General features: G+C 37.7%; 1 protein-coding gene across 4 annotated transcripts in view; it reads left to right on the top strand.

Moving 5' to 3' along the window:
• The window catches only part of DYNC1I1 (dynein cytoplasmic 1 intermediate chain 1), a 306,473-nt gene that overhangs the window by 41,716 nt on the left and 240,248 nt on the right, over nt 1-24,509 (top strand). Inside the window, exons 4-5 of one of the 4 annotated variants that reach the window (XM_025872919.2) lie at nt 673-814; nt 14,873-14,932. In XM_025872919.2, the coding sequence (XP_025728704.1) occupies nt 673-814; nt 14,873-14,932 (202 nt within the window). The remainder of the gene's footprint in view (nt 1-672; nt 815-14,872; nt 14,933-24,509) is intronic. The other 3 variants (XM_073898846.1, XM_073898848.1, XM_025872923.2) reach the window with 3 other exon arrangements.

Below are 24,509 nucleotides of genomic sequence, written 5' to 3' on the forward strand. Positions count from 1 at the left end.
CTGTGCCTTCCAGGGCTGCCGGAGGCAAAGGAAAACAAGTTCCAAACCCAGTAAACAATACAATGGGACGAAACTATTAATTAAATGTAAAAATAAAGCAGCCTGGCATTTTCCTTTGTTTCAAAAGAGATTTTTAAATTACTAGGTTCACTGTTTAGCCTTTCTGTATTTGTCACTTAGTCTCTCAGAGACAGTGCAGTTTGTATTCTGTGGAGAATGGATTACCCTCCAAAGCAGACATACAACAGCCTTGACTGACTCTCCTTGGCCATTTAAAATTACTCAGAATTACTTATTTCATAATCTTTCAAAGTTTTATAGACACCCATTTTATTTTTTTAATAGGTCACATCTATGCTAACAAAATAAAGTGGAGAATTGGAATTATCCAGATAGTTCACCCTAGAGAGATATTTGACTTGAAATATCTGGATAGCTGTTTTGATTCTCCATTTCACTTTGTTAAGATGGACATGGCCTTAGAATCCCTAAGATAATTTTGTCTAAATTCATTTCAAATTTTAATTTCTAAAATATGGAAAATTCACTTGACTTTCTTCCTTTTCTTTCCTTTTTTTTTTTTCCTTTATCCCATCTTAATCTCTCCTGGCCATACAACCACTTTAATTTGGGCCCATTTGTTTTGATCTGTCTGACACTGCTCTTCCCCAGTGCAGTCGCTGCATTTTTTAACATGGGATACCTGTTATTTTCATTATTTAGTCCCAACCCCTATGTCTCCCTCCTCGAAATCAGTGAGCACTCCTAGTGAAGCCGGAAGCCAAGACTCAGGAGACCTGGGACCACTAACAAGGTAAGAAATGTCCCTTTACAAAGGCCACAGTGGATGTCAATAATATTAGAAAACAGAGACCTAAGAAACCAACGCCACTCTGTGGTGCGCTGTTAAGTGTCCGCGCATCTGCAGGGTATACTCAGCCAGTTTATGTTTAAGTTGATGGTGGCTTGCTATTTTAGTGGCATAGAAATTATTTTGAACTAGAAATGATAAACTTCTATGCTTCCTTGAGTGGGCTAATTGAGCACCATGTGTCTTGTTTGACAAACAGAAACACATCCATTAGCTTTGGCTTAAAAAAAAAAACAAAAGAAGGACCAAAGGCAAATGGAATATATATCCAGCTTCTCATTATTCTACTTTAGTTTTTGTTTCCATGGGAATTTTTGTGAAGAGAGCACTGAGATGTTCTAACCCTAAATTTAATTTTTTAAGCATGTTTTTATTGGCTTAATAGAGTTGACTAATTTGAGAACTCGGTCCCCAAAGTGTTTTTATTATCATTACTAATTTTTATTATCATCAGGGTTGACTGTTCTGTTTTGAGTCAACTGCCAAATTTTTATTACACTATATATACTCAAAGCATTATGAAACTTCTGAAAGTGAATATATAGACATTTTCTAATTTGACCACTGAAGGGGTATCCAAAAGGTAAAGATGTGAAGAGGGAAAAGAGAAGTCTCATTAATATGCATAGAGTCATGGTAACTTCCTTAATCCAGTTGCCTTCGGTAGGATTCCCACATGCTGGTGTACATAGGCAGGTGATATAAGTGAGTGGGGTGTGAGATCCTGTGGCAACTGGTTAGGAAGCGCCCTTTTAAAAAGGCCAGATGGTCTCCTCACAGCTCAGGCTGGTTGAGCTCATGTGGGAATATGCACCCAATTTTTCCAGATCTTTCAGTTTTTCTTGAGAAGCTAAAAATTCAAGTATTTATGCAACAATCTCCTAAATGTTAAATGTGAATGGCTTTGTTAAAGTAGCTGTGGGCCAGATTTTGCCGGTGGGCTGGCAATTTGTGACCTCTGTCTTTGACTCTTAATTAAAAAATAAATCATAAAATACTTTACTAAAACTTCAAATGAAAGAAGAAACAATCATCCACTATACACTACTGTTCTAACAAATGAGCCTTTGCCTTGTCTATATACCTTTCAATCCTTGTGCACCTGTGTACATTTCTTGCTACTATGTATGTTACTGGATGAGAGGTATAAAATTTTGCATTTTTATTTTTCCATTTAACACATTATCATCATAAGCATTATCTTTTGAAAGTACATTGTGTCCATATAGGCCTAGGAAATTTTGGTGGAGAAAAAGATGGAAATCAGAATAGTATTAGCCTGAGCTGTAGGGTGTTAGTGGTGTGTGTGTGTGTGTGTGTTTCTTTTTTTCCTTCTGAAACCAACATGTAAGTAAGACTGGAATTGTCTCACTCATTTTGGCATGTTTCAGAATTGAGTTTTCTTTTAATAGGGCATTTGGAAACCAGTGGACGCTGCTTTCAATGTGGGAAGAATGGAAGTGGAGGTTTTTGTGGGTACCAGGCTGGTTTATTTTAGCAAATCGCCTTTTGATTTGGGGGCAGCACACATCTTCTCTCATCTTTTGCTTTGAACACATCAAAAGGTCTTTGAGGGGAGGAAAAAAAGTAACAACACGGTTATGTAAGATCTAACATTTGTACAAGAGCTGACACAATATAATTACATTCCATAGGGGGTCCACTGACCTATCATTAAGGTAATATATTTGCCTGTTTCTACACAACGATGGTGTTGTGTCATGAATGCTTCGCTTCAGGGGGTGTAGTTGGCAGCATTAAATTCTATTACTGACTTCACAGTTGATGAGACCTTTTGAAAACTTTCTAGAGAAAGCTGACCTATGCTCTTAGCTCTCTGGGGACAGCAGCAAATATTTCTTCTCCAGAACATCACTCTTCATTTCTTCACCCTCTTATATGATTTTTTTTTAACTTAATGAATCACTTTGGAAGAGGTGAATCACAAATTCCAAAGAACTTCAATTCTTGATAGGAACATTCTGGCAAGGGCAACAGGAAGCCAATGACCAAATCCCTTGTTGAGCACAGGTTTCATAGGAATGCAAGAAAAATGGTACTGGAGAATTAATGATTCTCAGAAAAACTGAGCACAAAGTTGCCTCAGAAGAAGACATTAGGAATAGCTAAGTAAATCTTGCCCTTATTTTGGACTAAGGAAAATGCCATGTAAATTTATGTTTTTGCTTCCATAAATAGATATGAGAGTTAAATTTCAGAAGAACATTATACTTCAGCTTTTAAAATTCCACTTGAAATATCTTTTTCTGTAGAAGAAACATCTTTGAAAACAATTACTATTAACTTTAACACTTCATAAAACATGAGACTGGGAAAAGAGCTTGGTAAATCCTGAGAGTACAGTTCTGTAGTCACAAATTTGCCGATGTAGGAATTTGGGCTCTTTGAAAAGTGGAAAATCTTTCAGAAGATAACTCAGAAATCAAATGAACACATCTGGTCCTACGAAAAGGTGCACATACATTCTGTCATCCATGTGCTAGGATCTCAAACCAAAAGTGAAATTTTCTTTACAGAGCCAGAATTGACAAACATTTCTTATGCAACCCCCGTGAGTGGTTAATTTGCAAATTGGCACACTTAATATACCCTGTTATACTAAAAAGGTTAAAACAGGGCTTTAACAAAATCAAGTACAACAAAAATTCCTTTTATTGATTTTTAAGAGCAGTTGAGTTAATGTTTTAAAGTGAATAGAAAGTAGAACTATATAATCATTTTTCAATTATGCTAGTGTGATTTAATTTTAACTTAAAGAGTCACAATTTGTTTTGCAATTTCTGCTTCTGTTGCCATCGCCTGCTTCTCATTTACAACTTACATTTGTGGCATTTGTCTCTTTCTCTTAATTTTGGTAGAAGCAATTAATCATTGCTCAGTTAATTAGATATAAAAAATCAATTTTATTAATAAAACATTTGAAAGCCTAGTTTTACTTATAAACATAGGTTTAAAAATCCTGAATATACTATATGCAACTGAAATCCAACACAATATTAAGAAGGTACTATGCTATGATTGTTTAGGATTGATTAAAAAATTCAAGGATATTTTAGTATAGGAAAAGGTGTTACTGTAATTCAGCATATAAAAAAGGTCCAAAAAGGAAAAGTGATCATTGTAGTATATAGTTAAATGATACTTGAGAAATTTAAATACCCATTTCCATATTTTAAAACTTTTAAAAATATCAAGAATAAAAATATTTTTTCTCAAAATGATTAGAAATATTAATCTGAGACCAACAGCCTACATCTCTTATACACAAGAGTGAAACGTTCAATACTGTATAGCCTCTTAAAGAAGAATGACTTATGTTTAGTTGAATACATACCTCTCTTCCTTAGGAAATGGCAAGTTTCTTGAGGTCAGGGAGTAAGTGATATTTGAGATTGTATTCATATAGTGAGTTTTTGATAAATGTTGGTTGAATGAATCAGTTATTATCCTAGTTTTTACAGATGAGGACACTGTGGCACAGAGAAAACGAGTGATTTTTGAAGTTCACACAGAATATAGCTACAGTGCTAGGTTTTAACCTAGACAGACTGGTAGAAATTTTCACAATCTATACCACTACCCTACATGATCTCTGACACAATTGATATAAGTGATATACATGACTTACCCCAAAAGATTATTATTAGGATTAAATAAATTAAGATCTGTAAACACTTAGAAAAGAATCTGGGGTATATTAAGTATATGTGAGTTTTAGCTCTTATTGTTGGTTTTTTTTTCACAATTTATTAGTCACATTTTTCCAATGGAAAGAGATCTTTTTTTAGATTCTCTCATAAAATATGTTGGTGTCATTTTCAAGTTTGATAATGCTCTCTCTTCATCCAAGTAATTATGTGAAAATGTTGAACATGACAAGGCCAAGGACAGATTGTAGTCCGTGTCCCTGGAGACCACTTTCTGGGTTGCCCAACTCTTAATGCCTAACCTTCATATATTGCACCAGAAACGATTATCTAGGTGATAATAATCATTCGCCCACATTTATTCTTCTCATTCCCATGAATGACTCACCGAGGGCTTTGCACTAGGGCCCTTCTCGTGTTTAGCCAAGATTCCTTAGGCTTCTCGGTGATAAAGCTAAATTGGAGGCCGTACTAGCCTGCACAAATCAGGGAAAGTGTGTTGACCTCATAAAATTCACCAGGCCACCAGTGTGGAGGTAACACCCTGTCCCAAACCTGATTCAATGAAGAAAATATTCAAAACGATTTAAAAAATAAAGCATGTGTTAATTTGATAACATATTGTACAATCTACTGTTACAATAGGAGCACCCATCCCGTAACATCTTTAACAAATAGTCAGAAGGGGAGGTTACTGATGTTTGTCCATGGTGAGAAGTAGCATGGGGGATGAGGGTAGTAACAGAAGTAATTTCTATCTTCTTTTTTGACCATCTGGTCTTAACACCTTACTAAGTTCTACTTTCTAATTAGGACATTCAAATCCCCCTCACATTTTATTTTTAATCTCTTATTATTATGGAAACAACATCAGTGCATTTTATACAATTAGAACATATGGACAAGCAAAAACTAGAGAAAAATCATATTCCTGCCACCAGTGGTTAACACTCTTAACACCTTAGTGTGTATTCCTTCACACAATGTATATGTCATTGTATATATGATAAATGATGTCATTATACAAGCTGTTGAACTTGCTTTTCTAATCAAGTGTCCTTTTTCCATTTCAATACATTTTAATCTTAATGTCTACACTATTTTCAGCTTTCCCCAATTGCTCCCCACATAATCCTATGGTATTTAAAATAGATCCCTGATCCTCCCAGCGATCAGTATCTATTAACCAAAACTCTTATATCTACAGATTTTCTCTAGGGAGGTAAGGCCCCTCCCAAGGGGTCCTCAGTGTAGCAGCAGCAGCAATGTCTTGTGAAGCACTTAATGGGAAAACAAAGGAACCAAGGTCATTCAGGCTTTCCGCCTCCTGTGCACTCCACATTAGAATTCAGGACCGAGGAGCAGATATCCACAGACCCTGTGCTGTTCAATTTAAACATTAGGCTTCTATATAGTAAATATTAAATTTCATGTTGACAGGATACTTTGGTAAAATTTAGATATTTGATAAACTCTGTCTTTCCCTGATCTACCTTCTCATTAACACTTAAGGAAATTAGAATAATTTGTTTGTAGTCAAGCTCTGTGGGCAGCACCTGGTTATCGCTTTCTTTTCTCCGTGATTTCAAGAGAGGAAAATGTGCTAAGAGACAACACCAGCTTAATGCCCAACATAAAACCCTCAGGACTTTCATTTTTATCCACAATTGGATTTCATAGGGTTCTCTTGCACCACATAAGCCCCGAAGGATTTTTGATCCATTTTTGGTGAAAACATCACCATCTTCTAAGGAGCTCTGATGAATCAGAGGCTAAAGGGAAGATATTAAGGTTTTGGGAAAGGTGAAAAAGTACAATAACATAATGTAAAACCTTGGAGGTCATTTAATAAGCCTATGAAATTTTGTATATACAAATTTTTAAAAAATTATCATTATGTAAAGAGAAATTGATAGATTGCCACCGGTTAATTGCCCTTCAGGGAGACCAATATCACAGATTACAAGGCTGGTTAATAGTCTCCTTGGAAATTAGATTAAAAGGCACACTATAGGATTTTCTTTTTGTTGTAGCTCATTAACTGATTGAACATTTTTGATATCTTATTCATCTGTCTTCAGGAGGGTTAACTGTAAAAGTATCTGCATATGGCTACAGTGACCCAATAAACAAGGGGTTGCTGAGCCTTCTTGTAGAGAAACTGCTTGCTTGACAGTAGATCCTCTGGGAAAGATTTGGGGATAACATGTCCTCTATGATGGGAAGTCTTAGGTTTCTCTTTGGCTCCAGTTCAGATAGCGTTCGTGCACGGCTTAGTGTGGCTTGGTCGTGGAGCTCCATATTAGGGCTCAGATGTTACTCAACAGAGGGAAGATTCCCACACAGTAAATTAAGAAAAATTTTTTTAAAGACCCCAATATAAGTATGGCACTATTCTAGTTTTATTTCTGACATCAGAAGATCTTTATCATCATCATTGTCCATCCTAAATAAGGAAGTAATTGAGGTTGGGAAGTAAAATATTAGCTTGTTATTTAAATGCCATCCTTAATTAATTGACATCATGTAAATGACAGTGACAGATTGAGTGATAGGACAGATTTTTAAATGTCCTTATTAGTCAGTGGATTACCTTTGGAAATGGCACTTAGGAACATAAGTGTTTGGAGGTAACACCGACTGGAGACTTTCTGTTTGGCATTCTGCTCACACGGGCCCAAACTGTTTTCTTTATCTGATTAGTCACTAGTGACTTGGTTGACGGAGAAGACACATGGAACCAGTGTTCAGAGACCCTGGGATTCTGGAAGTTTGGTATTCTGCCCTCGAGCTGTCTCTCCACCTTAGAGAGAGAGGAAAGAATGTGAGGAGCTGAGTGTCAGTGTGGTTGCTTTAAGGATGAAATAAAGTTGCTGAGCTCATTTCATAGAGAAGATGGCTGGACTTTATTCTCAGCACAAATCTCAGGTTGAGAGAGATGAAGGGTTTTAGGCCAGGCATTCCCCGATTGATTCTCTCATTTTTTAGTAAAATGAAAGTAAAAACTGTTTCTTTGGGAATCAGCTTGCCCTCAGCCTTCATGCCCATCAGCAGAAACGGCAACTAAAGAATATTCCTTTGTTTCTTCATTTATCCACTCACTAAATAGTTGAGGATTTATTGTGTGAAAGACACAGTAAATGTTAGACCTGCAAGGAATCTAAAGATAAGGAATTCTTCTCACTTCTAAAGGGCCTGCTTCCAGTAAATTGACAGATTTAATTTGAAACCATCTAAGGAAATGTTGCTATGTAATTACAGCTCTCAAATATTTGTACTCATAGAGATGAGCAATAATGTCATAAACCATTATTCCCAAATCATGTGTAATTAATTTGTAGTATATTCATTTGGGACAAGTGGTTCTGGTTCATTACTACCCTACGTAGAGCCTTGACACATATTAGGTACTTGGTAAATATTTATTGACGTGTGTGTGTGTGTGTGCACGCGCACGCACGTGCACAGCTTATAAAACATTGAGTGGGAGGGGTGCAGGATGAGTAGAGGTTGAGGACAGAGCTAAAAGGAGGATAGCTCAAGGTTGCTGGTCAAGTTGCCCGAAGGTGGACTTTGCTGAAGGAGAATTCCCAGCAGTGGTTATAGGACTTAGGTATAAGGCAGGGATTTTGTCACGGAACCAAGGCAGAAATCCAGTTACTGGACTCAGGGCAAAAAGTCAGAGTGGGCCCAGCAGTGTGTTTGGCTTGATGCTGAGGTCTTTGGGCTTTGTAACGGTGCTCATTACTTCCTATAGGTCATCCTCAGATTTGGTGTTCAGTCCAGGTTTTGGACTGTAGATTAGCGTAGAGAACTACAGAATAAGAGGCCCAAGTGTTTCTCTATTCCTGTCCCAGAGAGAGACGAGTTATTTCTGAATGAGGTTATTGAGGACAAATATATCTCAAGAGCGTGACATTTGAGCTGGGCCTTAAAGAATGCATATGCTTTGGGCAAGTGGAGTTGGAAGAAAGAGCATTCCAGATGATGGGAAAGTTGTACACAAAGGAAAAGGCTTGGGGGGTATGGGAGGTAGAATGCATGCATGTGAAGGAGGCTGTAGAGAAAGAGCTGAGTCTGAGACTAGGATGGCCTTTGTGATAATTGCAATCCCTGGCTCCCATACCTGGTGGCTGGTTACTGAATTCACTGGGGAACTTGTTACAAACACAGGTACCTAAACCACAGGCCTAGGTGAGGTCTGGGACGCTAATTTTAGAATGCTTTCAAGGTCTAAGGACTAATGGGGAACTATTGGTCTGATGTAAAGGCCTGAAGGTCTAAACTAGTGTTGTGGGGTGGAAAAGGAAGCAAAAGACATATGAGATGAGAAGGGTAAAATGGCTCTGGTGTGCCGATGGGTATGTCCAAAAGGCATATGAAAAAGCAGACTTGGAGCTCAGTGGTGATGAGGACTTTGTGGTTGTTTTTTGCAAAAAATAGACATCTGTGGAGTCACCTAGGGTTAGAGTACAGAGGTGAGGGAAGGAGTGACCCTCATTGGGAAATGCTTGGTTTATGGCCATGGGATTTAATGACCTAGAGGCTCTCATCATCATCATCATCATCATCATCATCATCACCATCACCACCATCACTACCACCACCACCATAATCACCTTCACTTTTGTTATTATCATTGCTTGTGATGTTTTTTTTCCATAGGTTGAATTTCTGGAAGTAAAACCAGTCCAGGAACAATTCTGTGTTAATGGTTCTTGCTGCACACTGACATATTGCTTTCCAAAATAACTATACTGATTTTAAATGCCACCAGCAGTGTATGTGAGTGGAGTGTTAGCGTGACAAATGACAGAGTTCTTAACTACTGCCTTCCAAATATTTATCAGACATCACTTTCTTATAACCAAAGAAAAGTCAAGGCAAAGACACTCTTTAGGAAAGAATTTCAGGGCTTTCTACTCAGAGGTTTAATGAAGATGGAAAGAAGAATGGAAACTAGCAACTTACTGTTGGTAACAGCTGAAGAGGGAGAAGTTAAACACTCATCAGGGAGCAAGGTATATGCAACACAGACTTCATGCCTTTCACTCCTAAGTTATACTCTGAACACATGGCCAGGGATTGTTGTTTTTGGTTTGGTTTTGAATGTTTACTTCTATCTAATAAAGTGAAACTGAGCAAATAAAACTGGACCAAGGGAGGGAGAATTTTATAAGAAGTTAATGATGAATTGGTAGAAACTTAAAGTTCAGTTAGTCTCTGACTAGGTCACTGCTAATTTGAAGAATTTTGATATTTTGTCTATTTTTTAAAAAAAAATAATGAAAAACACATTGTCTCCCAAATTATAAACTAAATGTTACATGGTAGGCCTTTCTAGATGAGATGCCAGAGGCTAGATTGTCTGGCATATGTAGGGTCATACGAGTGAATGATTGTTTTCCATGGTGTGGGAAGCTTCTGTATCTAGTATTTTGAAACAAGGTTGGGAAACCTCCAGAACTGTCAGCCCAACTGTGGGACCATACAACCATGACAGTGCTCCTTAATCCAGAATAGATAGAGAATTATTGGGTTATTCAAGATCTGTTCGAACAGCAGTTTCCCTATGCAAGATCAGAAATCCTCCCCTAGATTGTCAGAGAGTTAACTTCTAAGAAATAACTCAAAACTGTTGAGTACAGACAAATGCAGCTCTTAAAAATAAGCAAACAAGTAACACCAGGATGATTTTCCATGTAGGAACAGCAGACAAAATCTAGCTGACATAGTTAAAGAAAGATGACATCAATCAGAAAGGGTTTTGTTGGGCATCCCAGTAATGGGGGAAAAGGAAGATTCTGACAGTGCGGGGCTATGTCTGGTCTTGTGGAAAGAGGCAGACATGCTGGGGGATAAGGCAGGGAGAAGTTGTAGGAGTAAAACATTGAGCTGCACTTTCTCCAATCCCAAAGACCCTGCTGGTCATCTGGCTTCCCGGGAAGCTGACCTTCAAGGAGAGAAGACTCTACTGGGCATGTATAATTGCTCTTCCTGGAAGTTGTTATTCTCATGATAAGCTGGTAAATTGACATCTAAAATATAATAGACTCTCATTAGATCCAGTAAACCAAGTCAGTGGCTGAAGTCCAACAAACCAGGCACTGATGAAAATGAGTTTGTTATGTCCCAAATCCTCTCCCCGTCCCTCCAAAGCCAGGTTGCATGGAATCTCTGATCTTTTCAGAGGAAGGGGGTTTCCCTGCTCTTGCTTGAGGGCATAATGAAAGTACAGTACAAGGCGTGGCTGGCTGGCACAGAGTTAAACACTCATTGAAACTATAGCTATCATTATTATTAATCTTTCTCATGGCATTTATTTATTTTTTCGGCTAACATTTATTGAAACTTTAAACCGTGCCAGGCCCTGTGCGAGTAATGACAACTATTACCTTTTTTTTTTTTTGTATAGGTTATCAGTATATCATTAGGTATAAATATTCATACATCTCATTACTTCACTAAAATGCAAGATCCTTAAGCGCAAGTCCCATGCCCCACAGCACACCTTTGGTGCCGCTCATATGGCATGTTTTACTTTCTGCCTGGTTCTACTAAACTATTTATACATGTTTTATCTCTCGATAAGAGTTGTAAGTTCCTTGAGAATTCTTTTCATCCTCTATCACAGTATTTTACCTATCAGGCCTTTAATAGATATTTATTGAATAAGTAAATGAATGCTCTTGTCAAGAATATTCTCTCTCTGCATGCACTGATTGATCCATTCCAAAAATGACTCAAAACGAGAATTAATTACTATGGTAAACAGGGTGATTTTTATATGAAAATATTTTTTGGGAGTATATTATGTTCACATATGTTTTTTCACTTACAATTTCACTACTTTTTCATTTAAAAAAATAAGCCACCTGGCAAGATTTCAAACTGCCCAGGAAGCTGTAGGGGAAACCATCATTTTATTTTCAGTGATACACTAGCTTGATATTAAGATGGTCAGGAAGTAAGGTGTATGTCGATCGGTTATAAAAGTATACCAGTTGGAGAAAAGAGAACTGAAAGGCAGCTTAATCATCATCTGATGTTTTCAAATATCAGGCAGAAAAAAAGCTTTAAAGGGTCCCTAGGCTGGCATCTTCACTTTGCTGAGGTCAGAGACCTTCCTCAGGACACACAGTGGAGCCACACCCAAAACACACCCCTCTCACTTCCAGGAACAGGTGTGGTCCCTCTCCAAGGTCCTGCCCCCTACGGAGAAGTTTCTCTGCAAGCTTGCACAGAAGGAATTCAGCAAACATTTAATACACATTTCTAGGCGACCCTTGGAGAGAAAAACAACCTTTGCCCATTTAAAGTATTGGCTTTAAGTTCTTTTTCAAAGAAAAAGTGCATTCTGTGCAAGCCTAACCACCCCACAGATAACAATGGGAAAAATGAGAAGAAAATAAAACTAGCACACTTGATTGCATACTTGGCTTGGCTCCTTGCCTCACTGCTCATTATTGACGATGACTATGATTTCTTTTACTGAATAATGTGTGTGTGACTGGGTGGGGGCAGGACTGTGGTGGGTTAGTTACAGAGACCACCTTTGTTGTTCTGCCCGAGTACATGCAAACTCTAGACTGCTGAGCTGTCGACTCCTTAAGTGAGTGATTCTGATGGAATCATCATTTTTACTTCTTAAGGATACAGTGAGTTCAGATGAGCTGTCCAATAAGTAACAGGACAAAGCCAGACCACCTGGGAGCTGCTGCATTCTTCACCTGCCTGGGAGAAATGGAAAAGGTCAAAAAAGGTCATCCCGTCAGAAACCTCCAGGCAAATTGAGGGCAAAGTAGCTGATCCCAACCTTTACAGGGGAATGCTTCTCACAGCCAGCCAGAGCCAGAGGCTGCTGTTCTGTCTGTAGCCAAAGAGATGCCCTTAAAGATAAAAGGTTTGATCCCCAGAGACATGTAAACAGTGGCTGTGAATCGCTGTAATGGATTCTGTTACTTCCACCGTTTACAACCATTACATTCACCAACAAGGTGAAGGAATCAGCATCCAGAACCTGGAAGGCCTGCTTTCCTTGAGCAGAGAAAGAGTCTGGAGCAGGGGTTCTCACCCTTGGCTGCACATTAGAATCACCTGGAGAGTTTTCCGAAATACAGATGCTTGGGTCTCACTCTGCACCTTCTGATGTAACTGGTCTGAAAGGAGCCTGGGCCTTAAGCCAGGCTCAAGTTAATCACAGGTTTAGAGGCTGACATATTTGAGGATCAGTGATGCTGTCTGCCTGCTGACTAATGAAAGCACTGGTCTGGCCCAGTCATTCTGTAAACGTGGCTCCAGGGTCAGCTAGAAGCCTTAGCTGGAAACTTGTCAGTGTCAGAGTACAAATTCTCAGGGCCCACCCTCGACCTACTGAATCAGAATTTCTGGGGTTGGAGACCAGCATTCTGTATTTTAGTAAGCCCTCCACATCATTCTGATCCTTGTCAGAGTTTGAAAACCACTGATCTAAGTCAAGATGTTGCTCCTCAAAGTGCGGTCTGCAGGCTGGCAACATCTGTATCCCCGGGAGCCTGTGAGAAATGTCACAGACCTACTAAACCAGAATCTGCATTTCAACGGTATTCCCAAGTATGTGTATGTGCACTGGAATTTGAGAAGCACTGGTCTAAGGAACGGCGGCAGATTAGTGTTCTCATTGGACTTTAGTTGTCATGTTTCGGAACGTTCGTAAGAGGGCAAGAGCACAACCAGAGTGGTAAGGGCCATGACTCTGCATTCTGCCGCCTTTGGAAGAGGAGCTTGTATGGGATCACACGGGTAGGGTTTGACTCAGAGAAATATTGATAGTACATATGGTGAATGCAGTAGTAAGAAGAAAAGCTACTGTTTATCAAATAATTACTTGGAGTTTTATGGGTATAATTGCATGTTATCCTTGTAGACAACCAGAGAAAGATCATCCATCCATTCACGCATTTAACGACTACTGTATTATACAAACGTGGATGGCAGGTACTTTTCTAGATGTATCTCTGTGAGCTAGCTCCCCCCCCCCCACCATTATGGGGTCTCAAATCTGGACCAAACAGCAGATAGTAGTACATAAATGGATTTATAATAAAAAAAAAAACATAGGTATTATGAAGAAAGGAAAGTGGTGTAAGGGAAGGGGAGGAAGGAAGTGCTACAACGTAGTGAGGTAAGAAAACCCTCTCTGAGCAGATGACATTTGAGTGAAGACACACAGCTCTTAGGGGGCAGAACATCAAACAGAACACAGTGAGGGAGGAGAACAGTGGTTAAACGTAAGTTTGGAAAACAGCCACAGGCCAGGTCAGCCTAAAATTAAATTGTCTCATAAGCCACGGTAAGTCTATACAGACAAGGAAACTGAGGAGGCCTTCTCAAACTTGGAGGTGCCTGCAAATGGCCTGGGACCTTAGTAAACCATCGTGTGGAGTTAGTCTGGGGATGAGACTGCAGCCTACAGTCCCAACACACTCCAAGAGATGCTGTTGATCCTGGCCTGTGGGCCACACTTAGTTGAAGCAAAAGGGATGGGGCTTAAGAAAGGTTCTTGTATGCACTCTGTTTATAGAAGAGCTTCTTTATCCCCTTTTATTTTGAAGGAGAAATAACAAGGAAAACTGAATGCCTTGGTAACTGTTGATACTTTGTGCTGTCTCTTGTGAAATATTTAAAAGATGTAAGATATCCCTGGCGTCTTAGAGACAAATGATATTATCGGTGATCATCTCAGTGTAATATATAAATAAAAAACAAAATACTCATGAGCCTCAAAATCCAGGCATTGTTCTTGCAGTAACTGACTTGTGGAAGCCAGAAGTTCAGCAGACCCTGAAGGCAGGCTCCACCTGGCCCCACCTCCCCCACCAGATGGTCTTGCTCTCACCCATTTGCAGCCTTGCCTTTGGTTCTCTTCACCCCATGAGAGATGTTTGGTGCTCTGGGGTGGATGGGCTCTGGGTTTTCAGAGAAACATGAACCAGTTTACATGCTCAAATCAATCAGGCTTGAGTAGAAAACAGAACGAAACAAAAAAGGAGGGGGCAAGGAGGTGTGTAGAGTTTGAGTATTTAGCTCTAGGCTTCCTTCCATGAAAACAACCGTAGCTTCCATTATGAAACAGATGTTCAAAGGGAAGGATGATTCCTCACTTTCTTTTGTCACTTGATATTCATGGGGTCTTCCTTGCACCTGGGGATGGAGGAGCGGAGGAAGTGGGGAGATGTTCTGTGTATGTATTGTATATGCCATTGCCTTGATGAATGACATGGTTTGGTTTGGTTTGTTTTCCTCCCCTTTTGTTAATTCTCTGTGTTCTTTTTCCTTTGTGCTGCACGATTAGGACCCTGCAGTGGGACACAGACCCCTCAGTGCTCCAGCTGCAGTCAGACTCAGAACTTGGGTATATGTCTGCTCTTTTGTTACTCCTTTTATTTCTTTGCTACACTTGTGTTGAAATGCTGGAGCTGTTGTTGCTCACGCTTTCCCCCCTTTCGTTGAACTTCCAGTTTGATAACTTTATTTCCTTCTGTTAGTTTTCCTTATAAAGGGAAGCCTTGAAGAAAGTCTCTCTTTGTGGAAAGCACCACAAAAAGTGGCTTTTGATTTCTCCTTCTAAATTCCTATTATTGTAAAACGACACTCCCCTAAAACCAAAATACAAACATACACCCACCCACACCTGTGCTTCAAGGTGCGGAACTCGCATTCTGTGGTGGGAGGTACGCTTGACTAGATCCTAACCATCCTTCACCTCTATTAACAAGTTGCTTAGGTTAATTTTTGTCTAAAATTGGTATTAAAATGTTCTGTCTTGTTTGTTTCCTTTCCTTTTCACTTTTTTGGGGACTCAGCAATAAGCATTTGATTTGAACTAAGTTTGAACATGTAAAGATTCCTGTTTAAAGAAAAAGCAAATTTGTTGCACTTCTCAGTATTAAGAAATCTCAAATATTTCGATGATGGATGGTGTCTCCTACATTGTAAAGATCTTTTTGTTTCCTGATGGAAATGTACCATTACAGATTAAAAGATTGCTTCAGAATGGAAAATTCGCCCCCAAAGAATAAAACACACAGGCCTAGAAACAAGAGTTTTATTCCTCTTGTAAGATTGTACTTAGCCGTAGTGGTGCATGAGATCTTTGCAGTGGGCTGTTTGTATCAGCTCATGCCCAAGCTCAGGAGAGCCGGTCTGTGTGCTCTGTGTGCATCTCTTCCCAACTTTGCATTCAGTGAAATCCACTTGAAATCAGCTCTGGTGGAAGTATTTACACCATAAAAACTGGCAAATGCGACAAACCAGAGGCTTGCTCCCTTGCCTTCACACCCATTAAGAGACATTTGCCAGTATGCCACCAGGTACCTCCATATGTGAATGGCACATTTTATTACAGTATTTTACAAAATTATTATTTTTTTCTTCCTAAATATAAGCCAACACATCTCAAAGTGGGAATTTATTTGTTTATTTAGTTATCATTTATTTTGAATTCCTGAGATTCCTGGGCATGTATCTGTGGATTTCTATCAATGTCAGTGCCTACTGTAGGTGGACACAGAGATTGGAGGGCGGTCTGGGTGTTAGGTTAAGTGTCATCTACCCTTGGCCCTTTGTGTATGCAAGAGTTCTCAGCAGACTCACAACACTGCTAAACTAAGGAAGTACTCTAACGCTTCAGGTAACTAAGAACACTCTTCCAACATCACTAAATTCTTGACTATTTAGTTTTGTAGTTCATTGTATGTCATATTTCAAATTTTAGTATTTGAATAACCAAGAAATACAGCTTAAATCAAGCAGAGAAACATGAACATATAGTATGTTACAATTCAGGGGACTTTCAGAGTGTAGTCCTTCAATATTTCATTGTGTTTAAAAAAAAATGGAGGATGGAACTGGCAGAGACTCTAGCCTATGCACTTAACAGATTTTTAGACAGATTGTGGCCTTGCTAAATTACACTTGCTGATGTAGAACAGTTGGGAAATTTCCCATTTATATGTGTTTTCCAAGCTAAAATTCAGTTGACTATGCAGATTAAAACTTGTGACTTGTTCTGGGGAGGTGGCATATCTGTGGCTCCCACCTTGCCTGCCACATTTTACTTCGGAGCAGGCCCAGTGAGTCAGAGAAAGATGAGAGATGAGATGAGAGGTTCTGTTCACAGAGTAGTTGATTGTAGAGAGCTTGTAAGGAGCATGCAGAGAATATTTGAGGGAGGAGATTATTTTAGCCAGGTTACAATTTTAAATACTGATTAATGGAAATTTCCCTTTTCTGATAGTCCTTACATGCAGGGCTCTCTTCCCCTCATACACAGTTTGATGAACTATACCTCAGACAGCATGATTTTTCTAGAGATAATGGTATTTCCTCTTATTGATTCTTGGCATGGGGTTGATCATAGCCCATAGCTTGCTCTGTCACCTGATTTTTTTTTTAATTGAAATATAGTTGACATTTTATAAAACAACTTTATTGAAGTATAATTGACAAAAAACTGCACACATTTAAAGTATTCAAATTGATGTTTTAACATGTGCACAAATTTATGAAACCATCATCACGGCCAAGATAATAAACATATTCATCATCCCCGTACGTTTCCTCACACGCCCTTGGGATCCTTCTACTGCTTCTCCCCATCCCCAGAACAGCGGATCTGCTTTTTGTCACTATACATTCATTTACATTTCCTGGAATGTAGAATAAATGAAACCATGTGGTGGGTACTCTTCTGACTGACTGCTTTCACCAGAATAACTAATTTGAGATTCGTTCCTGTGAGGTGTGTATCAGTAGTTCTGATACTTGTTACTTGTTACCTTGTTACTGCTGAGTAGTTTATCAGATGGACATGCCGGTTTGTTCATCCAGTCACTTTTTGATGTATATTTGGGTTGTTTCCAGGTTTTCTGCCCATTACAAATAAAACTGATGAACATTCATGTACAAATCATATTACAGACGTATACTTATTTCTTTGGGGTAGATATTGCCAAATTGAATGGCTGAATCGTATAGTGGATGTGCACTGAAGAGAGGGTCAAGGTATTTTCAGAGTGGTTTTAGCATTATACATTCTCAACAGCAGTGCATGAGATCTTCAGTCCTTCCCCATTCTTGATGACATTTGATTTGGATTTTTTTTTTAATTATTTTTTTAGCCACTATTAAAGGAGTGTAGTGGTATCTCATTGTGGTTTTAATTTGCATTTCCCTAGTGACATAATGTTGTTGCAAATCTCTTTATGTGCTTATTTGCCACCTAAATATCTTCTCTGATGAAATGTCTGCTTAAATCTTTTGCCCTTATTGTTTATGAATTGGGTTGTTTGTTTTCTCCTTATGGAGTTTTGGGAGTTCTTTACATATTTTTTAAATTTATTTTTTCTTGATTTACATTCAGTTAACCAACATAAAATACATCACTTCTCTACATATTTGGGATACAATCCTTTATCCGATATATAGTTTGTAAATATTTTCTCCCCATTTGTGACTTGTCTTTTTCAGTCTTTTAACTGCGTCTTTAAGAAAACAAACCTGTTTCATTTTGACAAATTCCAGTTTACAAATTTGTTCTTTTATGGGTCATGCTTTTGGTGACATAATTTCAATATTCAGGTATTCCTTAAAAGAGGTGGTAGAATACAATCACTTATGAAACCATTTGAGTTTGGGATTTTATTGTGGGAGAATATTTGAAAATACAAATTCAATAACTTTAATACTAATGGAGCTGTTGAGGTGATCTGTATTTTTCTGAGTGAGCTTTGGCAGTTTGTGTCTTTGAAGTAATATGTCCATTTTATCTCCATTGACAAATTTATTGGCCTAAAACTGTGTATGCATTCCTTTATTATCTTTTAAATATCTGCAGAATCTATAGATATAGTCACCTTTCTCATTCTTGATATTGGTAAAGTTTGTCTTAGTCTTTTTCTTCTGGTATGGCTAGAGGTTTATCAATTTTATTGATCTTCTTATAGGACCAGCATTTGGGTTCATTGATTTTCTCCATTTTTCTATTTTCTATTTCACTGATTTCTACTCTGATATTATTTCTTCTGCTTACTTTGAGTTTAATATTATTTTCCTTCTTTAGTTTCTTAAAGTGGAAGCAGAGGTCATTGACTTGACATCTTTCTTCATTTCTAATATAGGTGGGTAGTGCTATAGAATTACCCATAAGTACTACTCAGTGGCATCTTGCAAATTTTGATCTATTTTTGTTATTTTCATTTAGTTCATAATACTTTCCAGTTTCCCTTTTTATTTTGTCTTCAACTGGTGAGTTATTTGGAAGTGTGTTATTTAGTTTCCACATGTTTGGGGATTTTCTAGAGATCTTTCTGTTACTGATTAATTCAATTCTACCATGATTAGAGAACATATTTTTTTAAAGAGTTATTTATTTACTTATTTGAGAGAGGAGCGGGGAGAGGGGCAGAGAGAGAGGGAGAAGGAGAGAAGCAGGCTGCGCTGAGCATGGAGCCTGACGTGGGGCTCAAGCTTACGACCCGGAGATCATGACCTGAGCCAAAATCAAGAGCTGGCCACTTGACTACTGAGCCATCCAGGTGCCCTGCGAACTTTTGTATTATTGGTGTCCTTTTAATTTGTTCAGACTTACTTTATGTTTATAGTATGATCTGTCTTAGTAAATGTCCTATGTGCCCTTGAAAAAGGTGTATATTGTGCTGTTATTGGGTAAATGTTCTGTGAATGTCAGTCAAGTTGGTTGATTATGTTGTTCCAGTCTTAACATATCTTTTGCTAATGTTCTGTCTGTTGGCTCTGTCGATTATTACTAGAGGGGTGAAATTTCCAACTACAGTTTTGGGCTTTTCTATTTCTTGCAATTCTGTCAGTTTTTGCTTCATGTATTTTGAAGTTTTGTATTAGGTGCATAAATGTTTAGGATTCTTATGTCTCTCTTGATAAATTAATCTCGGAAGCCTGGGTGGCTCAGTTGGTTAAGTGACTGCCTTTGGCTCAGGTCATGATCCTGGAGTCCCAGGATCGAGTCCCGCATCGGGCTCCCTGCTCGGCAGGGAGTCTGCTTCTCCCTCTGACCCTCCCCCCTCTCATGTGCTCTCTCTCTCTCTCTCTCTCATTCTCTCTCTCAAATAAATAAAAAAATAAATAAAAATAAAGTGTGTGGGATAAATTAATCTCTTCATCATTAAGAAATGAACAACTTTGTCCCTGGTAATAAAGTTTTGCTCTGAAATTTCCTTTGTGTGACATTAATATAGCCACTTTGACTTTCTTTTGACTAGCATTAGCATGGTGTATCTTTTTGTACCCTTCAACTTTTTTTTCACCTTTTAACTTTTTAACTCTTACTTTTATTTATTTCTTTATATTTAAAGTACATTTCTTGTAGGCAACATATAATTGGGTGTTTTCATCTATTCTAAAAATCTCTGCCTTTTAATTGGGATAGTTGCACTATTTACATTTAATGTAATTATTGATATGGTTGGGTTTAAATCTTTATAATATTGATATTTGTTCTCGATTTGTCCTATATAATTTTCTTTCCTTTTATTATTTTTTTGGTGCTTCCTTTGTATTATTAAGTTTTTTTATGATTCCATTTTAACTCCTTGGCTTGTTAGCTATATCTGTTTGCTTTATTATTTTAGTGGTTGCTTTAGTGTTTATAATGTATATCTTTAACTTACCATAATCTACTTTCAAATGCATTGTTTTTATTTTTAAGTACCCAATTATCACTGAGGTTTAAATAATAAGAAAAAATATCTTACATATTTACCCATGTAGTAAATACTTTTCCTGATGTTTCTCATTCCTTTGTGTAGATCCATACTTCCATCTTGCATAGTTTTACTTCTGCTTGGTGGATATTCTTTAACATTTCTTGTAGTGAATTTCTTCCATTAGGCATTTTATAGCTTTTTTTTTTTTTGAAATACGTATTTTTGTTTTTGAAATAATGTTTTTTTGTTGAAATATATTTTCACTGAGTATAGAAGTCTAGGTTGATTTTCTTTCAGTACTTCAGAAATGGTGTCTCATTGTCTTCTGTCTTGCATTGTTTTTGACTAGAAATTTGCTGTCACCCCTATTTTTATTCTTCTGTATATAGCAGTTTTTTTCTTTCTGGCTGCTTTTGCAATGTTCTCTTTTTCACTAATTTTGAGTAATTTGATTATGATGTACCTTGGTATAGTTTTCTCCATGTTTCATATGCTTGGGTTCACTGAGATTCTTTGGATCATTGGGTTTACAGTTTTCAACAAATTTTTTGAAAAACCTGACCATTAAATAATGGTCAGATATTCAATTACTTTTTTTCTGTTCCTTCTGCTCCTCTGGGAACTCAAATCACATGTATATTAGGTAACTTGAAATTTTCCTACAGTTAACTTCCTCCATACTTATCTTTCTTTTCTATCTGTGTTTTATTTTGGATAGTTTCCATTGTGTGTGTGTGTGTGTGTGTGTGTGTGTGTGTGTGTGTGTTCACTAGTCTTTTGTTTTGCAATTTCTTATGTTCCATAAAGCCTACTCAGAGAATTTTTAATTTCTTATGTTGTAATTTTCATCTCTAGAAGTTCAATTTGGGTATTTTAAAAAAATCGTACATGTTTCTATTTAATTTTTGAACACTTGAAATACAGTTTTAATAACGGTTTTGATAGCCTTGCTTGCTAGTCCATCATCTGTATTAGTTCTGGGTCAGTTTCAGTTGATTGACTTAATATCTTTTCATTATAGTCATTTTTTCCCCCTGCTTCTTTCCAGGTCTGCTAATTTTTGGTTGATGTCAGACATTGTGAGTATTAGTTTTTTAGATATTGGATGTATTTGAATTTCTATAAATCTTCTGGAGATTTGGTTCTGAGATACAGTTAATTCACTTGGAAATGGTTTGATCCTTTCAAGTCTTTCTTTTAAGATTTGTTAGTTGGGACTGGATTAGTGCTCAGTCTAGGGTTAAATAATTCCTGCTATTGAGGCAAGACCCTTATGTGCATTCTACACAATGACCCATAAATCTTGAGGTTTTCTAGCCTAGTAGGAGGGAACAGGCACTAATCCTGTTCCTGTGCAAGTGCCCAGAACTGTTACCTTTAATTTTTTCAGGTAGTTTTTTCCTTGGACTCAGATAGTTTCCTCACATACTTGCCCTGGATCAGTACTAAGCGGAATCCTCAAGGGCAACCCTTAGAGGATCTTTGGAGTTTTCTCTTTGTGCAGTTTTACTTTCTATTATTTTGTCCTGTCAATTCTAGCTGCTTTGGTCTCCCTAGACTCTCCACTCTGTCTCCTCAACTTAGGGAGTCTGCTAGATTTCACTTGGATTTCTTCCCTGCAACATGGCCTGAGAATTCTCTCAATGCAGTAAGCTGGGGCACTTACTGGACTCATCTTGTGATTCCCCTCTCTCGTATATCACAGTTCTTTTTTCCTGACCTCTAGTAGCTTACAAACTGTTGTTTCATTCAAACTGCTCCCCCCCCTTTTTTTGGTTGTTTCAGGTGGAGAGTAAATCTGGTTTCTGTTACTCCAACTTGGCAATGTAGAGAAATAAGGGAGATGTTATGGCATTCAGGAAAAAAAGCTTCTAGAAAATTACAAATAAAATGAGAAAATAAGTTTGACTCATTTTTTTTTAACCAGGCAAATTCTTATGACAGCACCCAAAATGCTTTGCTTTCTTAGACTATTATAATAAATTAAGTGAATTAAGATGATATAAGTAGGGAATGAAATAATAGGATAAAAAGAATAAATTAAAAGATCACAGAATAGGAAAAAATCTTAAGCTGGAAAGTGAAATTTGGGGTTGTAATGGAGAAGTTTGAGAGAGGGATTATATTTTAAGTATTTTTGTTGTTTTATGAAGGAAACATAAGTACAAATATCACCAGGAGATTGTCAGTCTTTAGGGAGATGTGCTGAGTAAGCATAAGGGGTGTGGAGCTAGGAGGGAAGCAAAGATTCTCAATGATGAATAGACATCAATGAGCAAATAATGGTATTTTGTGGCCCTTAACTCAAACCTATTAAACCCAATAACATACAGGAATGTTTAGTGCCTTCTGATTTTATTGAAGCCTCACAATTATATTTCCTCCATGTCGTATATTAAACTCTTGGTGGAGTTTTTAAAATATTTGGAAGCAAATAAAAAATTTAAAATATTTGGAAGCTGTGAGGGATTTGGCTGCTACTTCCTCGAAGGAGGAACGTAGGGATGCCTTCCACCTTTGGGAGATATTGGTAGAAGGTGATGACCTCTTCTTTTTCTCAACTTTCTCTTTATTGTCGGCTGCAAGAGAGGATGGGTATTACTTCTGAATCCACCAGGTACCATCCCAAACTGCTGTGGTGAAATAGATCACTCTGTCAAGAATAGAAATTAAACCAGCTCTATGAAGACACTAGAAAAACATATTCTTCAGGATGGTGGTAGGTGTTTGAGAAAATCTAGCCAGTCAGTTTTAGAGGACTTTTCCCATTTTAAAATCATTTCCACTTGCCTAACAGAACAGTAATAACCTCATTAGCCTTTGGTGAAGTAACCTTCTTTATACTTATTCTTCAAGTTTTGTCAAATGTTCTTATATATTATGTTTAGATCTCTGGTTTGAATTAATTTTTACGGTTTTCCAAGTAAAAATGTCTAGTATTTTCTTGAGAATAATGTGGGCTATGTTCTTGAGCAAACGGACAATCTCTGCCTTTTTAATAACACCTAATCACACTTTCTACAGAAAATGAAATATAGAACAGCAGCTTATAATGTGTGTGTATCGAAGGATAATGGTTAAATTGGATTAACAGACCCAATTACAATTTTGCCACAAAAGAGGGAGAAGTACTTACCTCGTATGCTACTTGTTTATCCAGTCCTCAAACATTTCTTGAGAAGCTGCCTGCTATCTGACAGTCTTTGTTCTATGTTCTCAAGAAACTTTAGTAAGCAAATTATAGGATATTTTCTGTTTCACAGAAGCAGCAGGATTTTCATAAAACTATATTCTTTTTTTATTCCACTTCAGAAAAATGAATATAGCCAGTTGGCAAGGGTGTGTGCTTATACTTTGGTACTAAGTGACTTAAAGAATTGTAAAATTTTATAGCTTTCTATTGCAACTTCTACAGAGGGCTGCTCATGAATATTAAGTCAATAAAAGGCCATTTCTATAAAATTTTATATCATTATTGTCTTTTTATGTAATATTGGAGAAAACACACTTCTGTACTTTCTGTCCTTATAATTCTGAACTTTCAACTTCCTTTGTAATGTGGGCACTTGATAGGTTCTGTTGTACAGGTTCTGCCGAGCCTCCCCTGATAAAGCCAAGCTCAGTTGTAACCATGACTATTTTGACTTCTCTCTCATCCTGGAAATTTGCAAGATTTACTCGTGTTATGAAATTCAAGGCAAACCCTTTGGCTGTGCCTGTTGACTGAGCCAGACTTGACATTTGCTTCTGTTCAGGAAAAATACTTTAGCTGCCAAACTAATATCTCTGCACAGTAAGAAGTAAATATCATGGAAACGAAATAAATACCTCCTCAAATGATTTTTCAAATGTGAACGTAGAAAATGGAAAGTCATCTTTTTTGAAGTAATCAGAAAAGGTCAGCCATCAAGTTGCTTCCCAGTCCTTTGAGGAAAACACCCACTTGGAACCCGCGTGATAAACGGAGTGCGGTGAGGAGCTGCAATGGCCAGGGTCACTTCCACTCGGTGGTGCCCCATTGTCACCTTTCCTTTATGTGGTGTCCCCACGCAACCCTAGGTATCAGTCCTTGAGATGTCACACCTCAACACCTAAGTGCACTACAGTACGGTGTTTGGAAAACAAATTAACCTTTATCATTTTTTAAATTTTATTATGTTAATCACAATGCAATACATCATTAGTTTTTGATGTAGTGATCCACATTTCACCTTTATCATTTTTTTAAACCTCTTTCATATTACATGA

The sequence above is a fragment of the Callorhinus ursinus genome, unplaced genomic scaffold (genome assembly GCF_003265705.2).
Source record: "Callorhinus ursinus isolate GAN/ISIS: 27379988/994484 unplaced genomic scaffold, GSC_fseal_2.0 scaffold12, whole genome shotgun sequence".
Taxonomy (NCBI): domain Eukaryota; kingdom Metazoa; phylum Chordata; class Mammalia; order Carnivora; family Otariidae; genus Callorhinus; species Callorhinus ursinus.